We start from the raw sequence: 21,557 nt of genomic DNA on the forward strand, positions 1-21,557 counted from the left end.
ACAAGTGATTAATGTCTTAGAAATCATTTTGCCAGTAAGTGACATTTTAAGGAATAGGATGCCATACCACATTTGTGACTCCGAGTTTTCAAAGCAGGCTCTCAACGCCGGGGGGACCCCGGGAGACGCCCCGTGAGCGGCTCGTGGAAACATATGCAGGAGCATTTGCTGATGGGCCACTGGCCAGCGTTCCACTTCTCAGTCTTTCCTGGGGAGACACTCAGCTGTCCAGCGTCACCTTTTATAATAGCGAAACATTGAAAACAAATGTCCCCAAACAGGAAACAGGAAGATGAAATTGCTGTGAATCTGTATGAACAGTGTGTAGTCCTTTCAAATGGTCTTTATAAAGATTTTGTTTTTCTTTATTGATTTTAGAGAGGAAGGGAGAGGGAGAGAGAGAGAGGAACATCGATGAGAGAGAACATCGACTGGCCGCCTCCTGCATGCCCCCCACTGGGGATCGCGCCCACAACCTGGGCATGTGCCCTGACTGGAATCAAACCAGCGACCTCTTGGTACATGGGTCGATGCTCAGCCACTGAGCCCCACCAGCCGGGCTTTACAAATACGTTTTTTAAAAATCCTCACCCAAGGATATTTTTCTGTTTATCTTCAGGTGGAGTGGGAGGGAGGGGGAGAGAGAGAGAGACACACACACACACACACACACACACACACAAGTGACTGCCACCTGCATGACCCAACCAGGGCCAGGGACAAACCGCAACTGAGGTATGTGCCCTTGACTGGAATCGAACCCACAACTCATTGGTCTGTGGGCCGATGCTCTGACTGCTGAGCCAAACCGGCCAGGGCGAGAAATGTTAACGATGGAAAAGCAGTTGTGCTGTGATGTTGGGCCGACCGCAGTGCGAAGTTGCACCTGTAGTAGAATGTCCCCGGGTTTTCTGTGTCCTGTGGTGTACACAGGACTAGTTTCACGTTTCCTAAAGTTTCCAAAGTAACTTGGACAATAAGGGAAACTGTAAAATAGGAGAGTAGCCCTGGCCAGTTTGGCTCAGCGGTTAGAACATCGGCCTGCAGACCAGAGAGTCCCGGGTTTGGTTCCCGCCAGGGGCACGTACAAAAATAAATTAATTAATTAAATAAAATAAAATAGGAGAGTAATTTCTTTCCAAAAAGCCATTATCGGTTGGCAATTAGATGCCAAGAACGCGCCACCTCACCCACGGGTGTCCTCTGAGGGGTCGTCTTCCATCGCGGTCCCACAATTCCGTCTCCAGAAGGACTTAGTTCCCTCGGAGCAGGGACCTCTCCCGGGAAGGCCTCCGGAAGGGCTTATGGGACCTCATTTCAAAGCACGGTGTGTGCGCCTTTGGTGTGGGGTCCACAGCTGTGAACATAGTGTCTGTGACGTCATGGATTTCTCCCACAGTCACTGAGCGGGCCAACCACGCCAAGGAGGCTCTGTACGAGATGGACGTGGATCACTACGACGGGTGAGTGCGCAGCGCCTGACGCGGCCCCTCTCCTCAGCGTTCTGCCTTCTCATCCCCTCTCGTGGGGCCTTCCCCTCCTCGTCCCTCCTCATCCCTTCTCGCCGGGCCTTCCCCCTCCTCGTCCCTTCTTGTCCCTTCTCGCCGGGCCTTCCCCCTCCTCGTCCCTTCTTGTCCCTTCTCGCTGGGCCTTCCCCCTCCTCATCCCTTCTCGTTGGGTCTTCCCCCTCCTTGTCCCTCCTCATCCCTTCTCGCCGGGTCTTCCCCCTCCTTGTCCCTCCTCGTCCCTTCTCGCCGGGCCTTCCCCCTCCTTGTCCCTTCTCGTCCCTTCTCGCCGGGCCTTCCCCCTCCTCGTCCCTTCTCGCCGGGCCTTCCCCCTCCTCGTCCTTTCTCGTCCCTTCTCCTCGGGTCTTCCCCCTCCTCGTCCCTTCTCGTCCCTTCTCGTCCCTTCTCCTCGGGTCTTCCCCCTCCTCGTCCCTTCTCGCCGGGCCTTCCCCCTCCTTGTCCCTCCTCGTCCCTTCTCCTCGGGTCTTCCCCCTCCTTGTCCCTTCTCGTCCCTTCTCCTCGGGTCTTCCCCCTCCTCGTCCCTCCTCGTCCCTTCTCGCCGGGCCTTCCCCTCCTCGTCCCTTCTCGTCCCCTCTCGTGGGGCCTTCCCCTCCTCGTCCCTTCTCGCCGGGCCTTCCCCCTCCTTGTCCCTTCTTGTCCCTTCTCGCCGGGCCTTCCCCCTCCTTGTCCCTCCTCGTCCCTTCTCCTCGGGTCTTCCCCCTCCTCGTCCCTTCTCGTCCCTTCTCGTCCCTTCTCGCCGGGCCTTCCCCCTCCTTGTCCCTCCTCGTCCCTTCTCCTCGGGTCTGCCCCCTCCTCTCGCGGGGCGTGCCCCCTTCTCATCGGGTGTTACGCCATCTGTCTCCGCTTCCTCCTGCCTCACCTTTTCATTGTAACAGTAAACACGCTGCTTGTAGAAACTCAGATTCCCGCCCTTGTTCTTCTGCCCCCGGGGAGGACACTGTCTCGTGGGTTTTCTTGTGTTTTCCTGTCGGTCTCACTACCGGCGCAGGGTCACGTGAGCGCATGTTGTTGATGCGATCAGAGCACTATGTCTGTGTATATTTCCTGAGAACAACAGTGTCTACAGAACCGAACCAGTGATCCAGCCCGGAGGTCAAGGCCGATACCGTTGTCTGTGTGCTGTCCTCACCCAGCTTCTGCCCGTTGCCCTGTTACTTGTTTGTAGTGGAAGAAACCCTGGCCCTTGCATTGCCCCCGTCCTGTCTGCAGCTTCGGATACACAGCCGCTGGGCCTCGCTGGTGGCCGGGTGCAGGCCCGTTACTTTGTAGCACGTGTTGTCTGCGGCCGTTATGTCTGGGTCTGTGTGATGCGGGCCGTCACTGTGGTGTCTCCTCTTGGTCCGACCCTGGCCGCGTTTCTGGCTGCGGTGACCTGGAAGGGGTGTCGTGCCCACTGAGTGCCCCTTGGGTGACTTGGAGTTTGAGGTGCCCACACCTGCTGGCGTGTCTGCTCCAGGGGACCAGCTTCCTCTGCCTGGCCTGCAGGCTGGCATGGGGCACCTGGAAAGGTGGCGAGGACCCGCAGGAAGGTCACAGTAGAGGTGCCACAGGATCCGGCCACGTGGCAGGGAGCAGGGAGGTGGGATTGGACCCAGGGGGACGCAGGCAGGTTCTGGGTGTGGGCAAGAGCTGGCTGGTCAGTGGCAGAGGGCTTGGTCTTCAGGACGTCTGCGGGGAATGACGGGTCCCAGCGACCGACCCTTGACGAAGACACGGGTTCCTAACGCAGGTGCCCGTGGGGGGGGGGGTCCAGGTGTGAGGTGAGGAGCGGAAGCAGGTTTCGAAGCTGACGATGGGGGGTGTCCGCTGAGCTGTGGGCTCCACAGGCGAGTTGGGCCCTGAAGTTGGGCCAGCGGGAAGGTTCAAGGGCAGCCGAGGGCCCGGACGGCCAGGATCTGATCCTGGTCTGCCTCCAGCGGGGTGATCGGGGTGACAGCCCATCTCTGTGCTGGGGCTCATTGGCATGCGTGTCCCTGTACCCCTGAGTCAGCCCTGCTTGGAGGCTTCAGGAGGCAGAGCTGGGGTTCCCACGTGGGCGCCTGTGCCCCTGGGGACACCAGAAGTGTGCACAGTGACCGGGAACAGGGGTTCTGGGAGGCAGACTTAGGAGTCACAGGGGTCGGGGGCTGCGAGGGGCCAGCGGGGAGGAGCTGCTGTCACCTGCCACAGAGGTCCAGTTTCCAGGGCGCCTGCCGGGCGGGGGCCAGCTCCTGGGGCCCTCTGTCAGGGGCGGGGGGGTGTCAGTGTTGTTCCTTCTGGTGAAGGGAAGGACAGGCTCGGGGCCAAGGACTGGTGACTTCCCTGCTTTGAGGGGTACGGCGGGTTTGATCCTAGTCCTGCCCTCCGTGGCCTTTGGGAGCCTCGGGCTCCTGGCGGCTGTGACGGGCATCCCAGGGCGTCGTCAGGGCTGGGCGCTGACCGGGGCCTGGGAAGACCTCACTGCTGAAGCAGCGAGCAGGCTGCTCCGGGGCGCGGGCCGGGGCACCGGCTACAGGGAGGCGATGCAGGCCACCCTGATTGTCCCCTCCCAGGGCCACCGTGAGGACCGTGGAGAGAGCAGTCGCAGGGAGGGTGGCAGGGGGGACCCTCACACCCGTGTCGCGCCCACAGGGTCGTCTGTGTCGGCGGGGACGGCATGTTCAGCGAGGTCTTGCACGGGCTGATCGGCAGGACGCAGAGGGTCGCCGGCGTGGACCAGAACGAGCCCCGCGCGGCCCTGGTGCCCAGCCAGCTGCGCATCGGCATCATCCCCGCAGGTAGGCCTCCCGTGCCCAGTGCCCAGTGCCCACGCCAGGCCCACTCAGTGCCTGTGACACACAGGCCATCTTCCCCGAAAAAAGTCTTTTCAAAGAGAGGATTCGTGCCCAGCCGGTGTGGCTCAGTGGATTGAGTGATGTCGTCCGTGGACTGAGAGGTCCCGGTTCGATTCCCGTCAGGGCACATGCCCAGGTTGTGGGCTCGATCCCCAGTGGCGGGCGTGCAGGAGGCGGCCAGTCGATGTTTCTCTCTCATCAGCGTTTCTCTCTCTCTCTCCCCTTTCCTCTCTCTATAAAAAGAAAATCAATAAAAATAAGAAAAAGGAGAGAGAGGGTTTGTTGGGCCACTGCTGAGCGGACAGGGGCCGTGGGTGTGGAGCGGGCTTGCCAGCAGGGCTGGGGGAGCCGTCGGCTCTTGCGGCACCCGGGGCGGAGGTGGGAGTCTGTCTGCAAGGATTTACTTTGGTTGTGGGCAGGGGGCGGGGCTGGATCTAGGAGGGGCAGCAGGGTCCGCAGCTCCCCATGAACGAGAACCCTGGGGTCCGAGGGCACCCCCTCCTCTGTAGGCGGCCCTGGAAGTAGCCGCCTGGAAGCTGATGATCCCAACATGCGCTGAGGGGCGGGCCTGCCCCTGGCTGGTTTGGCCCGCGGTTAACCGAGGAGCCCTCCGCTCGGCGCTGTACTGAATTCAGGACGGTCAGGACTTTCTGTCAGCAGACCCCCTGCCACTGGGCCACTCACACTGGGGACACGCTTCTGGCTCTTCCTTCAGGTTCCCTTGTATTTAAATGGGATTTAAATGTATCACCATTTGCAACTATTGCTGCTTTTTGAGCAACAGTCAGTGACCAAGGGTCACAGGCGTGTTTGGGAGGAGTCCCGTCCTGCTCCCTGAACCCTGAACCCTGCTTTCTGCCAGGTGCTGAGAGCTGGGAGCCGGGGGACGGTCCCTGCCCCGGTAGGGGTCACTGAGTCGACAGCCCCAGAACACAGGCCCGGAGCAGGCAGGTCCGTAGCTCAGACCTGGCGGGGATGTGACAGAGGGGCTGGGGCGCTGGGGACGGAGTGTCAGACTGGACCCAGGAGGGAGTGTGGGGGTGCAGGGTGCAGGGCTGTCCCCGTGGGCCGTGAACGGAAGGCGCTGGCTCGGCATTTTGCGTCTTTGAAGTCACGGTAGGAAGTCACCTAGCAGGCGAGGCGGTCCCTTTGCTGGCTCAGGGTTTCACAGACGACTCAGCCGGGGTGAGGCGGCTCCGTCTGGCCTTTTGTTCTCACCGCAGCCCTCTGAAGTCAGGCCGGCAGCGTCCCGACGCGAGGCCCTGGGTGAGGCCGCAGGTCACCCAGAGGGTGCGCAGGGCAGAGCGCAGGGCCCCTCGGCCAGGCTGGCGGGAAGCCTTTCTTCATTGACGAGGGTGCCATTTGTCCCTTAAACGTATTTACCCTCTTTTCCAAGTTAAGCTCTTGTATCGTTACAGCGTGTCAGGGAGGTAGCCAGACGCACAGCCGAATTGTAAAGGAGCGCTTTATTCTCGCCGGCGGGCTGCGGGGCATCGTCTCCCCTCAGATCAGCAGCCAGGATTCTTCTTGCTCGTCTGGTTGAAAGACAGAAGCCCCATCCTCCTTGTGCCCTCCCCCCTCCGAGGACCAGTACAGTAGTGGGTGTGGCAGCGAATAGAGTCAAAATTAGCCTTATTCACAGGCTCCCGAGCGCTCGCAAATGCCTCCCAACACGCGGGGCAGCTGTGATCTTAGGCAAAATTCCTTTACTTCTAGGGGCAATTAACCTGTCGGTGGAAATACATCGAGGAAGGTCTGTTGATGATAAAAATGGAGTCATTTAGTCGCCTTAGCCTGGGGCCTGGGCCAGATTGTAGTGTGTTCTGGGCCCCATGAGTTTTACTTCTCAGTGTTCCTGTCTAGCATCCTGTGTGTGTGTGTTGTCACCGTTTGCTGATGGTGTCAGCGACACTGAAGCTGGAGCCGTTGAGACTTGGAAACGGGTCACTCATGCACGCTCCTGGGCTGGGCGGACCCCGCGTGCCTGGGGGGACCGAGCCAGGAACAGGTGCGCTCTGCGCCTTGAGACGGGTGTGACCTCTGCCCAGGAGGTGCCCGTAGACACTGATGTGGGCATGAGGGCCTCCCACGGGGCCACGAGGACAGGTGCTGCAGGTGGGGGTTCTGGTGAGGGGCCAGGAGGCCTCTCTGAGAGGTGGCAGGTGAGGTCCCTCCAGGCGTGGGCAGGGGGCCATGCTGCGGGTCAGCTGGTCCAGAGGGGCAATGGGGACAGGCTGTGCACTCAGGACAAGGGACCAGTGTGGCTGGAGGTGCGGGGGTGGCGTCACAGGGGGGACCGGAGAAGGGCAGGGAGATGCAGGGGGAGGAGGTCTCAGGTGAGCAGGGATGACCTCTGACTGGGAGACCAGGCCCCACGTTCCATTCTGGGAGCAGCTGGAGACAGTCGCCGAGTCCGGGGGGACGCCGAGACGTGGATGTGGTGATGGTGGCACGTGGTTGGCTGAGACTCGGCATTGTTCGGGTGGCAGAGTGAACAGGAGACGGAGGGAGGAGGGAGAGCCGGGGGCACCGAGGACGACCTCGTCATTTGGCCTCGGCAGCCTGGCGGGGTCAAGACGAGGGATCTGAGGGAGACCCCGAGACGTGGCTCCGCGGGTCCCCTCAGCCGGTGACTGGAGCTGGGCCTCCAGCACTCTGGGGAGCAGTCGGCGGGGAGGCGGGTCCCGGGTATCCAGATGCTCGTCCCAAGGCTGTGTGCCCCTTTCCTGCGCGGACCTGGTCCTAGTCCTAGTCCGTGCCGGTGGACGTGTTCTCGAGAGGGCGGCCCCTCGGAGCCGCGGTGTGTGTCCTGGGTGCCGCTGGCCGTGGAGGCGGCACCGTGGTCAAGCCCACATCAGCAAGGCGTCTGTACCGCGAGTCAGCTCTCGGCCCCTGCCCGCGGGGAGGAAAGGACAGTGGGCTTCTGCTGGGAGGAAGGAGAGTGTCACCTGCCCCTGACACCCCCGCAGGCCGTCGGTCAGCTGCAGACACAGCCTCGGTCCTGAGGCCTGCAGGGGCTCGGGGCTCGAGCAGAGTGGGGCCAGCCTCACGCCCGCTGCTCCTCAGCCTCTCTCCTGAGCACAGGAAAGGGTCCTGGGACTCAGGGCCCGGCCAAGTGCACCGAAGCCGAGCCTGTCGCCCCTGCTTCAGAAAGGTCGCGTCCTGCACAGGGGGCACCGGCGTGCCTGCCTGCTGCCTGCCGTGTCCAGACCGGGGCGGGGCACCCACAGGGACAGCGGGGAGCGGACCCGGGCTCGTGTGATGCAGCGTCCGGGCTGCGCAGGGCCTGGAACACAGAGGGCGCACCACAGGCCTGGGGCGTCAGGCCTTCAGAGGATTCGATGCCAGCACCCAGTCATGACGCCCAAACAAACCGGATCTCCTTGTGTTTAGAGCTGGCCCTTCCTCTCGGTTCAAGTCTTCTCCAAACAGATGTCTTTTTAAAACTATAAATATGTTTTTACTGACATTTTTAGAGAGAGAGGAAGGGAGAGAGAGATAGAAACGTCGATGTGAGAAACAGCAATCGGCTGCCTCCTGCACGCCCCCTCCTGGGGATCGAGCCTGCAACCCAGGCATGTGCCCTGACCAGGAATCGAACCTGGACCTCTCAGTCCATGGGACGACACTCCATCCACGGAGCCACAGCGGCCGGGCCAAACAGATGACCGAAGAAATACTCGGGGAGTTGTATCCAAGAGGGACAAGGGAGAGAGGGTGTTTTTCAGGGATGACCGACAATAGGAACGTTTGAGTGGACTCGAAGCCGTGGTCTGTGGCTCAGGTGTCAGCCAGACCAGCCTCTTCACGCTGAAAACAAGGGATCCAGGACCGGAGGGCACCCCGAGCTCCGGCAGCTCCTTCCCTCAGCAGAGATGTCTCAGCGTAACCGGGGCCCAGCTCCGTGTGCGACCCCGGAGTGAACGAGGCAGCAAGTCACGTAGTAGTCGGGGCTGGGGGTGGGGAGGGATAAAGTAAGAAACGAGGGCAGCGTGGGGGTGTGGGGGTGTGGGGAGCTGCCGGTCCAGGCAGGTGCTCACAGGGACCTGTCGGGAGGACAGTGCTCTGCGTCGGGGGTGGACTGTGGAGGCGGGTGTGGCACGTGCAGAGGCCCCGAGGCAGGAGCAGGCGGGGCTTTGGGACGTGCTGTGGGAGCTCCTTGGCGTGAACTGGGTGCATGAGGCGAGCGGAGGAGGGAGGTGCAGGAGACGGGGGACCGTGGCCCCGTGAGGGATCCTGAGCAGAAGTGAGCGGGCTGATTACCTTCCTTAGCGATCATCCCTGAGACCTATTGGAAACAGTCTGCCTCCCATGTCCCCGCGGCAGGCCTGGATGGGAGAGCGGAGGTGTGCCCCCATCCGGGAGCCCCCATCCGGGAGCGGGGCCCCAGGGAGCCTCTGCTTCCCCCCTGGGACGCACGAGTCTGGGCTCCGCGCCGTCTCCCTCTGTCCCTGGAGTCTGCGGCTGCTTCTCCTGAGTGAACGTGGCCCGTGGGCCTGTGGGCCAGTCCCTCCCAGCCCCTGGAGCGGGGCCCAGGCCGGCACCCACGACCAGGAAGGCCAGTCCGCCTCCACCCCTCCTGCCCACACCTCCCAGATGCCAGGGCACCTGGCTGAGATGGGTCGTCAGGAAGGGCCCGTCTTTGTTGTGGTGAAGGGTGGTGTCCTGTGGTCAGAGTGGCTTCTCTCTAGAACCGAGCCCTCCTCGAGTTCCTCTGGAGGACTTCCAGCCTCCTTCCAACGCCGGCTTCGCACCGAGCAGACGGGGTGTGCGTAGGCCAGACCACAGGGACGGCGGAGGTCCTGGGCTTGTCGGGCCTGGTGCCGCAGAGACCAGCACGCCCGGCCGTGTTCATGCGCCGTCATCGCTGTTTCCTGGCCAAGGACGGTACAAGCTCCGTCTGGTTAGAGACAGGCAGGGGGCCGGGTCCGATCACGTTTTGCTATAAAGGACGGTGGGGAAGCGTGTGGCCAGCGCAGCAGGCGCGTAGGGGGCACGCGGCTCTGCGACCTTCCAGGACCTGAAGGGCTCCGCCTCGGGGCCTGGCTCACAGGGACGCTGGCCTTTCTGCGCTTTGTGCTTGTCATTTGCGTCCCCTTGATGATGAAGATGAGAGTGCGGGAAGCAGTCTGGAACCCACTCATTTAATGACATTTTGAGAATTAGTCCTGTAGTCTTAAATATTTGTTTACAATTGTTTGCTTTTTGGCTCATTTTTGGAGTCAGATGTCACCGAAGTCGAGAAGAACAAAAACATGTGTGTTACATGCTCGGGCAGGGGTGTGCCAGTTACCGTCCGAAGCCGCAGCCATCCGAGATGAAGTCATTGAATTACCTTCCGCTCTGGCTACACGCCGGACCAGGCTCTGTCCAGCTCAGCCGCTGGGACCCGTGACCTCGGAGCCTCGCCGATGTCACAGCGAGGCCTGTTGGGTCACTCTGGGCCCTGCCTGTGGCTGGAGCGGCCATGCCCGTCGACCCTGGCACCCTGGCCGGTCGTGGTCTGTGGCAATGCTGTGCGGTGGTGGACACTGCTGCCCGGTGATCCTTTAAAAAATATATTTTTTATTTATTGATTTTAGAGAGAGGAAAGGAGAAAAGAGAGACAGAAACATCGGTGAGAGAACATCGATTGGCCGCCTCCTGCACGCCCCCCACTGGGGATTGGGCCCACACCCCGGGCCTGTGCCCTGACCGGGAATCGAACCGGTGACCTCCTGGTGCAGGGCCCACGCTCAGCCCCTGAGCCACACCGCCCGGTGATTCTTGGGAAATCCAGAGCCGGGTTTTCCAGCTCTTCAGCAGGTCTGTTAAAATTCCGGTTGCTTAGCCCCATCTCACTGTTGAGTCAGAAGCTCAGGGTGTGGGGTTCAGGAATCTGTGTTGTAAAATGCTGCCCCGGGGGAGTCTCTGCCCACTCGGGTTAAGAGCAGCGACCTGGATTCTGACCCAGTTGGAAGCAGGACGGACCTGGGGAGGGTCAGTATGGCTTCCGTGCCACGCCCTGGTGGGCCAGGCATAGCTGGTGCCGTGTCACCCCCACATCACAGATGCCGCGGGAGGAGGGGAGCCCTGGCTGCGTGGGCTGCGTGCTCGCGTGCTCGCGTGCTCACGGGCTGGGCCAGGACTCTGTCCTCTAACCACCGCGACGCGAGCTCGCCTGGTGTGTGGGCCCCGGGGCGCTTGCCTGCGGCCTCCACACGCGGCCCGTGCTCTCCGTGCTCTGTCGCCGAGACGCAGCTGCCGTCTGGGCACACGGCTGGGCACCCGGGAGGGCACACGGCTGGGCACCCGGGAGGGCACACCGGGCAGGCCCTGAGCCAAGTCCTCAGCGACCGACGGCCACCGGCATTTCTGGGCCCCGCTTCCCAGACTCCGGGAGGAGCTCTCGGGGTGACTGCGAGGCCCGTCTAGGCGTTTCTCTGAGTTCCTCAGTGTCGTTCTGCAGGTGACGGCATTTATTCCTCCTCCAGTCCGGGCCGCGGACGGGAAGGAAGAGCTCAGCACGCACGTCACTGGAAACCGACTGCGGCTGCGGTCAGTATCGGTCACTCTGAGGGTATTGAGAGCCTTCTCTCTCCTCATCAGGGTCAACGGACTGTGTGTGTTACTCAACGGTCGGCGCCAACGATGCGGAGACGTCAGCTCTGCACATTGTCGTGGGTGGGTCCCGCCCCGCAGCCGCCCCGCAGCCGCCCCGCAGCCGCCCCGCAGCCGCCCCGCAGCCGCCCCGCAGCCGCCCCGCAGCCGCCCGGGCACAGCGAGGGGCTCGCGACCGTCCTCCCTGCCCTGGCCATTTGCGGGCTCCGCGTGGCTTCCCTCCACCCGCCACCTCGTCCCGTCTTCCCACACCGTCAGAGGGGCCCTCGAAACATGAACCCTGCTCGGCACCCTTCCAGAGCCTTGGGGGGCGCCCAGCACCCTGTGAGCCGGCCGGCTCTCCTCGGTGTCCCCATGCTGGTGGACGTGTGTTCTCGAGCACGCGGCCCTCTGCCCCTCTGTCCCCAGTCTGTGGTGCCCTGCTCCCCGCTTTCTCTCCATTCCCGGCTCAGCCCCTCGTCACCTGGCCGGGCAGGCCTCGCGGCCAGTCTCCCCGTCTGTGTGCTCTGCCTGGCTCGCTGCTGCTCAGTGCGCGTCCCTGAGGCCAGGGCACCCTGGCTCTGACGGGAGCAGGCACAGGAGTGGCTGCGGCTCCCTCCCCCTTTCCTGGTCCCTGACGACACCACTGCCAAGGGCACCCGAACGCTGCTCTGCGAATTCGCGGGGTGACTGCACTCTAGAAAGCACCCTGTCCTCGCTGTCACCTCCTTCCACCGGTGACGCGACCACGCCTCGGGACACAGTCCCGCTTGTCCCGCACAGAGGCGTCCCCGCCTGCCTCGGGACTTCGGCCGAGCGTGGCCACCTGCCGAGAGCAGGGCGCCCCCAGAGCAGGCGCATTGGTCTCCCCAGTGCTGCGGGCTCCGGGGGGACGGTGCGGCCGCGGGAGGGAAGCGGCTTCCAGTCCCCGGCTTCTCTCCGCAGGGGACTCGCTGCCCATGGACGTGTCCTCGGTGCACCACAAGGGGGCGCTGCTGCGGTACTCGGTGTCCCTGCTGGGCTACGGTTTCTACGGGGACATCATCAAGGACAGCGAGAAGAAGCGCTGGATGGGTCTCATCCGATACGACTTTTCAGGTAACTCAGAACGGCACCTGGGAAACTGTCCACTCACCTCGGCGACCTCGTCTGCACGGTGCCCTCGAGAGGCGGGCGCCCCTGTGACAGACCCACGAGGACCGGCTCCCCTGTAGCTACAGATCCCTGGCGCCCGGAGAACCGCCCGCGGTCACGGGCTGGCCGCCTGGATCCGAACGGCGGGCACGTGCAGGCCACACGGAAGTGTCAGTCTGCGTGGCCCAGGGCGCGGGCAGGTCATGCAGGGACGACGTGTGAGGGCCGAGGGCCGGGCATGTCGTCAAGGCGGGCACTGCCCTCTCTCGGTGCTTTTGGGTGAATCTGTATCAAATTAAACAGTAATTCCAGGTACTAACATCAGAACCACTGTCTCAGGAGAGAAGCGAACAGGAGCTTGGGGAGCTGCGTTCATGAAAAGACCTCGTCAAAACGACAGTGTAGCTTCAAAATCTCAGCAGAAAGATGCCCGTCAAACCTCAGTCAGGAAAAGGAGTAACGAGGGGACGAGAAAAGCCCCAGAGTTTCAGTGGCCGGTGCTGTTTTCCTGATGATTCATCATGGCGCGCGAGGCCGCGATCCTGAGCCCCCGGGCGCCCCCTCTCTGCCCACCGGCCAGGGTCTCCCCGTCCTCACGCCGGGGCCACACGCTGCCTGCGAGGCCGAGCTGTCCTCCGGAGGGTCTGGGTTGGGGCAGAGGGAGTCCAGCCCGTGGAGGCGAGTGCAGGTGGTGCAGCCTGGTCGCGGGCTTTGGGGCCAGCAGGACAGTCAGGCGGCCCCGTCTGAGGGCACAGAAATGGGGACACTGTGGTCCAGGGCTGCTCAGAGCTCGAAGCTGCAGACGGATCAGCGTGCCCTCCCACCCCATGCGGGGTCTGGCTGTCACCCTTCACTTTCTGGAGGAACTGAGTTGGCAGGTTGTCCTCCTTGGGGGACAGGGGAGACAGCGGGGGTGACACAGGACGGGTAGTGACTGAGCCTCTCCCAGGGGACAGCAGGGTGACACAGGACGGGTGGTTATTGCACCCAGACGTGTGGTCCAGCGGTTCAGCACGGTGGCGGGGGTGGCAGGCCCTCAGTCCCCTCTGCGGGGGGCGGCTGTTAGAAGGCCTCTCGGGGACCTGCGCCCACTGAGGTTTCTGGAGCTGGAGGTCTCACTGTCGTGACCGCGAGATGACCCTGCGGTTGTTTTTCCTCAGGTCTGAAGACCTTCCTGTCCCATCACTGCTACGAAGGCACGGTGTCCTTCCTCCCGGCCCAGCACACGGTGGGCTCTCCGCGGGACGGGAAGCCCTGCCGGGCCGGGTGAGCACGCTGCGGCGGGAAGCGGGCGTCGGTGTCGCCCTTTCCCACGGGGGTCGGGGTGCTGGGGTTGGTGCCAGACAGCGCGGGCTAGCGTAGCGTTTCGCATTCACCCACGCCCCACACGGCGCCCCCGGTGGACCGGAGGGGAGGCGCATGCAGGCCACACGGTCCCGGGTGGGGAGCTTACATCAGCTCGTCCGGAGACCGCTTTCGCCGTGTGCGCCGGACACCGCAGGGACCACGGGGAGCCTCCCAGCCCCACCCCACCTGAGACCCTGGCCCATCTGAGCCCCACGCACCGTGGCGGTGCCTGCCCTCGAGGGAGGGAGGGCGAGCCCAGCCCGGCCAGCGCCCGGGCAGCGAGCAGGCGCAGAGGGAGAGCAGGTGACGGCAGCCACAGCTGAGGGCCTGTCCCGACCTGCCGCAGTCTCTGAGCATGTGCGAGAGTCACAGCAGCTCCTTCCCACCGGGGACCTCAGTTTAGAGCAGGACCTGGGGTAGTCCTGAAATCAGTCTTGTGGCCCAGTGGCTTCTCGGCGACAGCGGGGTGTCCCTGCTCCATGGTCCGAGGACGCAGAGGGTGTGGGATTTTGAAGGGTTCAGGCTTTTCTGTGAAGTCATTCAGACATCGGACCCCTTCCCCGGTCCTTCCCTTTGAGTGGAGACCTCGAGACCGTAAAGCTTGGTCTGTCGGAGGCGGATGGCATTTGTTTTGCTGCGTCGATGACCAGCATAGTGCTTGTCCTGTTCAGTGGTGTGGTGCAGGGGTGCCCAGGCCGCGGGGGTGCCCGGGGCCGCGGGGGTGCCCGGACCGTGGGGGTGCCTGGGGCTGCGGGGGTGTCTGGACAGCAGGGGTGCCTGGGGCCACGGGGGTTCCCAGGACCTCAGGGGTGCCCGGACCGCAGGGGTGTTCTAGACTCAGGAGTACATTCGGAGTCACCTGCCTGCTTGGTACTGGCCGGGACAGATAACTGACAACTTCTGTCCTGGGACAGTGACTTGGGCTCAGGGGGGACACACTGGTGGAACCGTGTCTGGTTTTCTAGCCAGCGCCACTCTGGGTGAGGGCCAGCCCGCCATGCCCAGGGAGCCCACACAGGGGCCTCGTGGGTGCCCTTTGCTTTAGACAAGGACACACTGACATGAGTCAAAGAAGTGTTTTGCTTTCTTCTTTATTGATTTTAGAGAGAGAGGGAGAGAGAGATGGAAACATCGATGAGAGAGAACATGGACTGGCCGCCTCCTGCACGCCCCCCACTGGGGATCAGGCCCACAACCTGACTGGGAATGGAACCGGAGACCTCTTGGTGCAGGGTCGACGCTCAACCAGTGAGCCACACGGGCTGAGCCAAAGCAGTGTCTTAGCCGAGCCTTTGACGTGAACATTCACGGCACACAGGACTGGCGCGCCGTGGTCCCTGCCGCCCGCACGCCCCTCCGGGAGCCGTGGCGTGAGAAGGGCGGCTTCTGTCTTCCAGGTGCTTTGTCTGCAGGCAGAGCAGGCAGCAGCTGGAGGAGGAGCAGAAGCGGTCGCTGTACGGCCTGGAGAGCTCGGGTGAGGTCCCGGGCACACTGGTGCCCTCGCCGCGCCTGCGGTCGGGTGCGGGGCCTGCCCGCCCCTGCGCTCCCCGGAGGACCAGAGGCTCGGAGAGGCCACCCAGGAGCCGGTCGGCAGTGTCTCCGTGGCGGGCTCCCGGTGCCGACTTTGGGATTCGTGGCCCCTGGGGAAGGGAAGGCCACAGCCCTGTCCCAGAGGTTATTTGTGGACACTGCAGTTAGGGTTGCCCGTGACTCGCCCGTGCCACCACGTATCACTCAGATCTCTTCAGACACGTCAAGATGTGCAGGTCCTCCTCAGCTCACAGGCCACACAGAATCAGACAGTGGGCCAGAGTAGGTGACCCTGTTCTAAATCGTTGTTCCGAAGTCCCCATGTGGGGACCAGGGACAGTTTCCCAGGCCAGTGTACGGCTTCCGTGGTGGGTGTTCTTAGTGTCCGTGACAGGTGTGGCGGCAGCAGCGTTAGTACGAGTGTGTGGCCGGCATGGGACCGGGGCAGGTTCAACCCCGAGGGGCGTGGGGACGTCCTGTGCGGTCCCCGGAGGCCCGCCCCTCCAGTGGGACCTCTCGGTGTCCCCTGCTTCAGAGGAGGTGGAGGAGTGGAAGGTCGTCTGCGGGAAGTTCCTGGCCATCAACGCCACGAACATGTCCTGTGCGTGTCCCCGGAGCCCCAGGGGCCTGTCCCCGGCCGCCCACTTGGGAGACGGGTCTTCCGACCTCATCCTCATCCGGAAGTGCTCCAGGTTCAACTTCCTGCGGTTCCTCGTCCGGCACACCAACCACTGCGACCAGGTGGGTGCGCCTGGCTCCCTGAGCCCCGGGGCCTCCCCTGCCGGGCTCTCGTGAGCCTGTTACCGGGTCCCTGGAAGGAAGGGCAGACTGTTTGCTAGCGTCTCACCCCTTTTCTTTTTTATTATTTTTTAAAATCCTCACTCGAGGATATTTTATTTTCAGACAGAATAGGGAGAGGGAGGCGGGAAGAGAAACATTGATGTGACAGAGGCACATCGATTGGTTGCCTCCTACCTGACCTGGGCTAGGGCCAGGGACCAATTCACAACCAACGTACATGCCCTTGATGGGAATCGAACCCACAACTCTGGTCAGTGGGCGACGCTCTAACCGCTGAGCCAAACCGGCCAGGGCGCGTCTCACCCCTTGTAAACGCTCAGTCCCAGTGACTCCTCGTAAAACCTCATCTGAAAGTATAATGACCTCCCTGAGCGCCGGAAGGGGGTGTGGAGGTCCCTGTCCCAGCGTCCTGTGCACACAGAAGCCAGCGGCACAGCGACATTCTGGGCAGGACGCTCACGGTCGACCCTCAGGCTCCGGGGCCCACCCGCTCACGGGGCCTCTGCCTCTGGGGCAGGGAGACCCGAGCCTGGCACTGTGCAGAGAACTGGGGTCAGTCTCTGATTTTAGTGAAATTCGCCTTTTTTTAATTTTTTTATTTATTTTGGTACGTGCCCCTAGCAGGAACTGAACCTGGGACTCTCTGGTCCGCAGGCTGAAGCTCTAACTGCTGAGCCAAACCGGCCAGGGCGAAATTTGCTTTTTTTAAAACTTAAATTGGCCCAGGCGGGTTAGGCTCAGCAGTTAGAGTGTCAGCCCGTGGACCAGTGAGTCACGGGTTTGATTCCGGTCAAGGGCACGTACCTCGGTTGTGATTCGTCCTCAGCCCTGGTTGGGTCGTGCGGGAGGCAGCCACTCGATGTCTCTTTCACGTCGATGTTTCTCTCTCTCTCATTCCCTCCTGTTCTATCTGAACAAGAATGGAAAAATGTCCTCGGGTGAGGATAAAACAAAAACTTGTAGTAGTAGAACCACTACTCCCATAGTGGTGTGTGTGTGTGTGTGTGTAGCTCTTTAAATAGTTATTGTGAAAGAGACAAAGAATTCTACGGGTCACTGCTAAGGACCTACAGATGGCATCACGGTGGGCACGGTGGATTTCCAGGGGTCTCAGAGAGTTTAGCCGGGTGCCCAGGAAGGCAGGTCCCTGGCTCCTGTCCACCTCCAGCCGTCCAGCGAGCTGGACAGTGCCGCCCGGGGCCCGCCTGCGTCCGCGCCTGCAGGGCCGGCCGAGCGCAGGGCCCAGCTGGCTGGAGCTGGTGGGGGCTGTCCCCACCCCTCCCGGAACCCTCACGCTGGGAACACCCTCTCCCCTTCTGCTAGTTCGACTTCACTTTTGTTGAAGTTTACCGCGTCAAGAAGTTCCAGTTTGTGTCGACGCACGCGGAGGACGAGGACGGGGACCTGGGCGAGCGGGGGAAGAAGGGGCTGGGCCAGATCTGCAGCCAGCACCCCCCGTGCTGCTGTGCGGCCTCCAACAGCTCCTGGAACTGCGACGGGGAGGTTCTCAGCAGCTCCGCCATTGAGGTCAGGTGGGTGAGCCCCCGCCCCTCGGGACTTGGGCGCGTGGCCAGGCCCATTCTGTGCCACACGCCCTGGCGGGCGCCTCAGCTTCTCTTTGGGAACATGCCGGGTGTGGATCATTGTCGCAGGTCTTTGAAGCCTTGATCTCTCTCCCGTGCCCTGCCCGCCAGCCCTGGCCGGGCAGCTTTGCCCGACATTCTGAATTTGCAGTCTCCTCGGGCGTTTTCTGGGTCCTGGTTCCCTGCACCCACCAGGGGGCGCTCTGGCCTGAACTGCCCGGCCTGCTGCCCGAGTTCAGCATGCTGGGGTCCAGGCTCGTGGCCAGGGTGGGGACGGCGGAGTGTGGGAAGGGGGGCCCGTGGTACGTGGTATTAGAAGTCTGTAATCATGTCTCAGACTGTCCGTGTGCGTGGTAGGTATTACGTAGCCAGGTGAACCGTCGGGGCAGGAAGGCGTCTTTTCCATGAAGAGACACAGTCTCGGGAGGTTGCTTTCCTTAGAAAGCGGTTAAAGGGGCCCTGGCCAGCTTGGCTCAGCAGTCAGAGCGTCGGCCCTCAGCTTGGCTCAGCAGTCAGAGCGTCGGCCCATGGACCGAAGAGTCGCGGGTTCGATTCCGGTCAAGAGCACGAACCTCGGCTGTAGTTTGGTCCCTGGCTCTGGTTGGGGTTGTGCAGGAGGTGACCAAGCAATGCCCCCCCCCCACTCTATCTGAAGATAAATGGGGGGGGGTATCCCCGGGTGAGTATTAAAAAAAGGAAGGCTGTTAAGTGAGGCCTGGGTATAAAGTCCTACCAGATCGAGGGCGATTTGGGACTGTTGGCAGAGGTCTCGAAACCTCGGTGTCCACGGAGGGAAGGAAGGACAGCGCGGGTCACGTGACAGGGATGAGCGCGGGGCCCACAGGCCCGCCGTGCGGAGAGCGGGGCACGGAGGTGCCCCCGATGTTTCCAGTCACAGCACCGAAGGGAACATGTGTGTCCTGTTTGGAATTCGCCACTTGCGGTGGCTTCCCAGCCAGCCAGCTGCTGGCCACAGGGCTGCCGGCCAGGGGCACGCTCTGACCGCACCCCGTTCCGATGCAAGTGCTCCCGTCGGCACTCAGGAGGTGCTCACTGTGGCGGTGACGGCCACTCAGTCTGCTGACCGCAGGTGGCCCGGGGGCCACAGGAAAACCCGCCAGCGTGTCGCGCTCCAGGGACTCGGCCTCTGCAGACCCTTCCCACGAGGGAAGGAGACGGGGTGGTAGTGTGGGCCTGGGGGCTTCCTGGAGAGACTGGGCACTGGAGAATCAGGCCAGGCTTTCTCCTGTGGCCTGGGCCTGTGTCCTGGTCAACGTCACCACACTCTGCGGGGAGTCAGGGAGGTTCACTACCGTCTCCCAGGAGGCTGTGGGGCCGCCCGGAGCTTGTCCTGGGAGGGGCCTCGGGGACCTCCGCCTGCTCCTCAGACCTGGTGCTCCACCTGCCGGGGCTCATGCGCTCGGGGAGCCTGCGGGAGCCCTGCCCGGTACCTGGGGTCACTGGTGGTGAGTGGGGGGCTGGAATTAGAACCCGGTTTCCCCTGGGCCGTCACTGCCCTTGTTACAAAGCAGGTCTCTAGGGAGTGTTAAGGAAATCACCGCACCCTGAGCCATCATTACGGGGTGGGACTGGGTGAATGTAGCCCAGGCCGGGCCGGCGTCAGGGCGCGGGTCTCAGCGTGGCCCTGTGTGTCCCCGCAGGGTCCACTGCCAGCTCGTCCGGCTCTTCGCCCGAGGGATCGAGGAGGAGCCCCGCGGCTGAGCCCCTCCGCCCGCCCGCCTTCTCGCTGTGCTTGGAAGCGTGAAAATTAAGAAAATGCTACAGACCAATTATGTGGATACATACATTTAAATTTAGAAATTTATTTTTGATAGTTAAATCTTGGTTTTAGAGACAGTTCCTTCTGTCAACAACTTTGTGAACACATCGGGCATTTTCAGTTCTACGTGACCCTTTGGTTGCGTGTCACATAACTTATTCTCAGCAGACATTGACTGTGGATTTGGGGCGCTGGCCTCTTAGATTTTAACGGCGGGGACGGCGCAGACAGTGGAAGAGGAGGCCCCCCGGCCGTGTCACAGCCTCCGGCCACTGACCGGCCCTGCCAGACTTGTCTGGTTGTTCACGGCCGAGTCCTGGGAAGTAGGGGCTCTCGGCCCGCGTGTTACTGTCATCTGAGCTCATGCTTGGGGTGCTGTCCCAGGTCCTCCTGCTGTGCGCCCGCCACTTCAGCGAGAGCCCGAGAAGCAGGGACACACTCCCGACAGCCTTGCTTGCGCCCCCGTAGTAGCGACCTGACAATCCAGCGGCAGCCCTGGGCCCCACAAGCAGGCAGCGGGCGGGGTGATGGCCAAAGGTGCCCCAGCGGGAGTCCTCGCCTGGGCTCCGCGGGCAGACGGACTGGGCAGCGCGCAGTGGGCAAGACGCTCGCTCTGCATTGCCAGCTTCAGACCCTCCCCGGGGCTGGGGGCGGGGGTCTACATTCCAGGGGTTCGTTTGGTGCCGGCCTCCAGTCGACACACAGTCCAGATTTGTTCTTTTATCTTCGCGTTTATTTCTACATATTTATTGACAGTTTTGTCCTGTTAGACCTGACTCGCAACGAGGTGTCCTCATGGTTAGTGCTCCCGTTTGCTGCGGGCTGCCGCCTGGACAGACTCCAAGGCCCGGTCCGGTCCCGCCTGCGCCGTGGCCTGCAGCCTGTTCTCGGCTTGGGGACCCCGGAGGTGCAGAGGAGGTTTGCTTTGCGACAGGAACGCCGGCCGTCCCCGGGGCCGCCCTGTCCGCCGTCCCAGCGCCCGGCCCCCTCCCCCTCGGTCCAGCCATCTCAGCCCTGAGCAGACAGCTGAGCAGACAGCGTGTTTAGAAGCCGCGTGCAGGTGTGTGTGTTGAAGTCCACCTGAAGCCTGTGCCGTCACTCAGCCCCACCGGCGACAGCTGCGCCACCGCGGCCTCTCGGCCTTTTCCTCTGTGCACGAGGCACGGCCGTCATTCAGGAGATCGTGGGAGTCAGATGGCTGAGTGGTTGTGAGCGGATGAAGTCTGGGTGTAAAGTGGCCATTTCTGTTGTTTGCTCCTGGCTGGGAGGAAACCAAAGGGGTGGGGCGGGCAGCTCCGTGCGGGCAGTGCCCTCGGGCTCAGTGCCCGGGCAGCGCTCCTGAGAGTCTCCCCAGCGGGACCGGGTCCGCCCTGAAATCCACCACTGGTTCTGGAAACGGCCCAGGCCAGAGAGGGAGCGTGCGTGGGCGGCAGGAGACCCCGCCACGCCTCGGGGCCCAGATGGCCTTGGCAGTGCTCACCGCCTGCACGCCGACCTGCCCGTGGCAAACCTTGGAACTCGGGGGGTGGCGAGACTGAACCCCCGAGAGCTCCCTGATCATCTGTGCACAGGACGGAAGTACCTTTCGGACATCCGCGCAGACCTGACGTCCGCCGAAACTCCAGGTGGATCACCCACACCCTGCACCTTGGGATTTAACGGGGGAAAAATCAGAACTGGTGGTAGGTAGTGTCAGCAAGAGCACTTGAAGGGCTGGCCTGTGGCTCGGCCTTCCGGCCGCGGGGGGCACTGTGACCGTCCTTCCTGCAACCTTGTGTCGCTGGGAGGGGGCTGGGAAGGCGGCTTCATTTCCTCTCTGGTCTTGCAGGTTTCAAGATTAGAAAATGGTCATTTACTCTGATATGTTTGAGAAGACAAAAATAAAGTTACTTTGGGCAGAATTTGGCTGCTAAATAAACAGTAAGAATGAATGATGAGAACCCCAATTCAAGAAGAAAATCGTCTTTAATAATTTCACGTCCCTCTGTGTTTCTCTGTCCTCGCGTCCCCCAGACTCCCCCACCCTGCAGTGACCCTTCTGCTGCAGCCCTGCAGGGGCTCTGTGTCCCCAGAATAAAGGCCCAGCCCTGCGGGGGCCCCACGGTGCCTTGTTTTGGCCCCTGGACCTGCCAGGAAAAGCCGAGACGCCCTCTCAGAACGCAGAGGCTTCTTGGCTTATGATGGGGTCACATCCCGACAAATCCAGCACCAGGTGCAAACAACCCTGAGTACCCTTGAACCCCACAGCGTAGCCCGGCCCCCCACATGTGCGCAGACACTAGCAAAACCATCCTGCTGCCGGCGTCAGACACACCACACACGTCTTGCTGGGAAAGGTCAATATTCACACTTTGAATGGTTTCCACCGAGAACGTATGGCTTCCGCACCGTCGTGAGTGGGGCCAAGCCGCACCTGCCCACGCACGTGGGAACACACAGGCCTGCGAAGGAAGCCGGCGCAGAG

At 62.4% G+C, this 21,557-nt stretch overlaps 1 protein-coding gene across 1 annotated transcript in view; it reads left to right on the forward strand.

Moving 5' to 3' along the window:
- The window catches only part of CERK (ceramide kinase), a 36,294-nt gene extending 15,262 nt beyond the window's left edge, over nucleotides 1-21,032 (forward strand). The window contains exons 5-13 of the mRNA XM_036278236.1: nucleotides 1,400-1,463; nucleotides 4,137-4,282; nucleotides 10,928-11,002; nucleotides 11,864-12,016; nucleotides 13,213-13,318; nucleotides 14,797-14,873; nucleotides 15,465-15,670; nucleotides 17,054-17,262; nucleotides 18,975-21,032. Coding sequence (XP_036134129.1) covers nucleotides 1,400-1,463; nucleotides 4,137-4,282; nucleotides 10,928-11,002; nucleotides 11,864-12,016; nucleotides 13,213-13,318; nucleotides 14,797-14,873; nucleotides 15,465-15,670; nucleotides 17,054-17,262; nucleotides 18,975-19,035 — 1,097 coding nt within the window. The 3' untranslated portion in view covers nucleotides 19,036-21,032. The remainder of the gene's footprint in view (nucleotides 1-1,399; nucleotides 1,464-4,136; nucleotides 4,283-10,927; nucleotides 11,003-11,863; nucleotides 12,017-13,212; nucleotides 13,319-14,796; nucleotides 14,874-15,464; nucleotides 15,671-17,053; nucleotides 17,263-18,974) is intronic.
- Nucleotides 21,033-21,557: the final 525 nt, after the last annotated feature.

This window comes from Molossus molossus, unplaced genomic scaffold (assembly GCF_014108415.1).
Source record: "Molossus molossus isolate mMolMol1 unplaced genomic scaffold, mMolMol1.p scaffold_m16_p_26, whole genome shotgun sequence".
Lineage (NCBI taxonomy): Eukaryota > Metazoa > Chordata > Mammalia > Chiroptera > Molossidae > Molossus > Molossus molossus.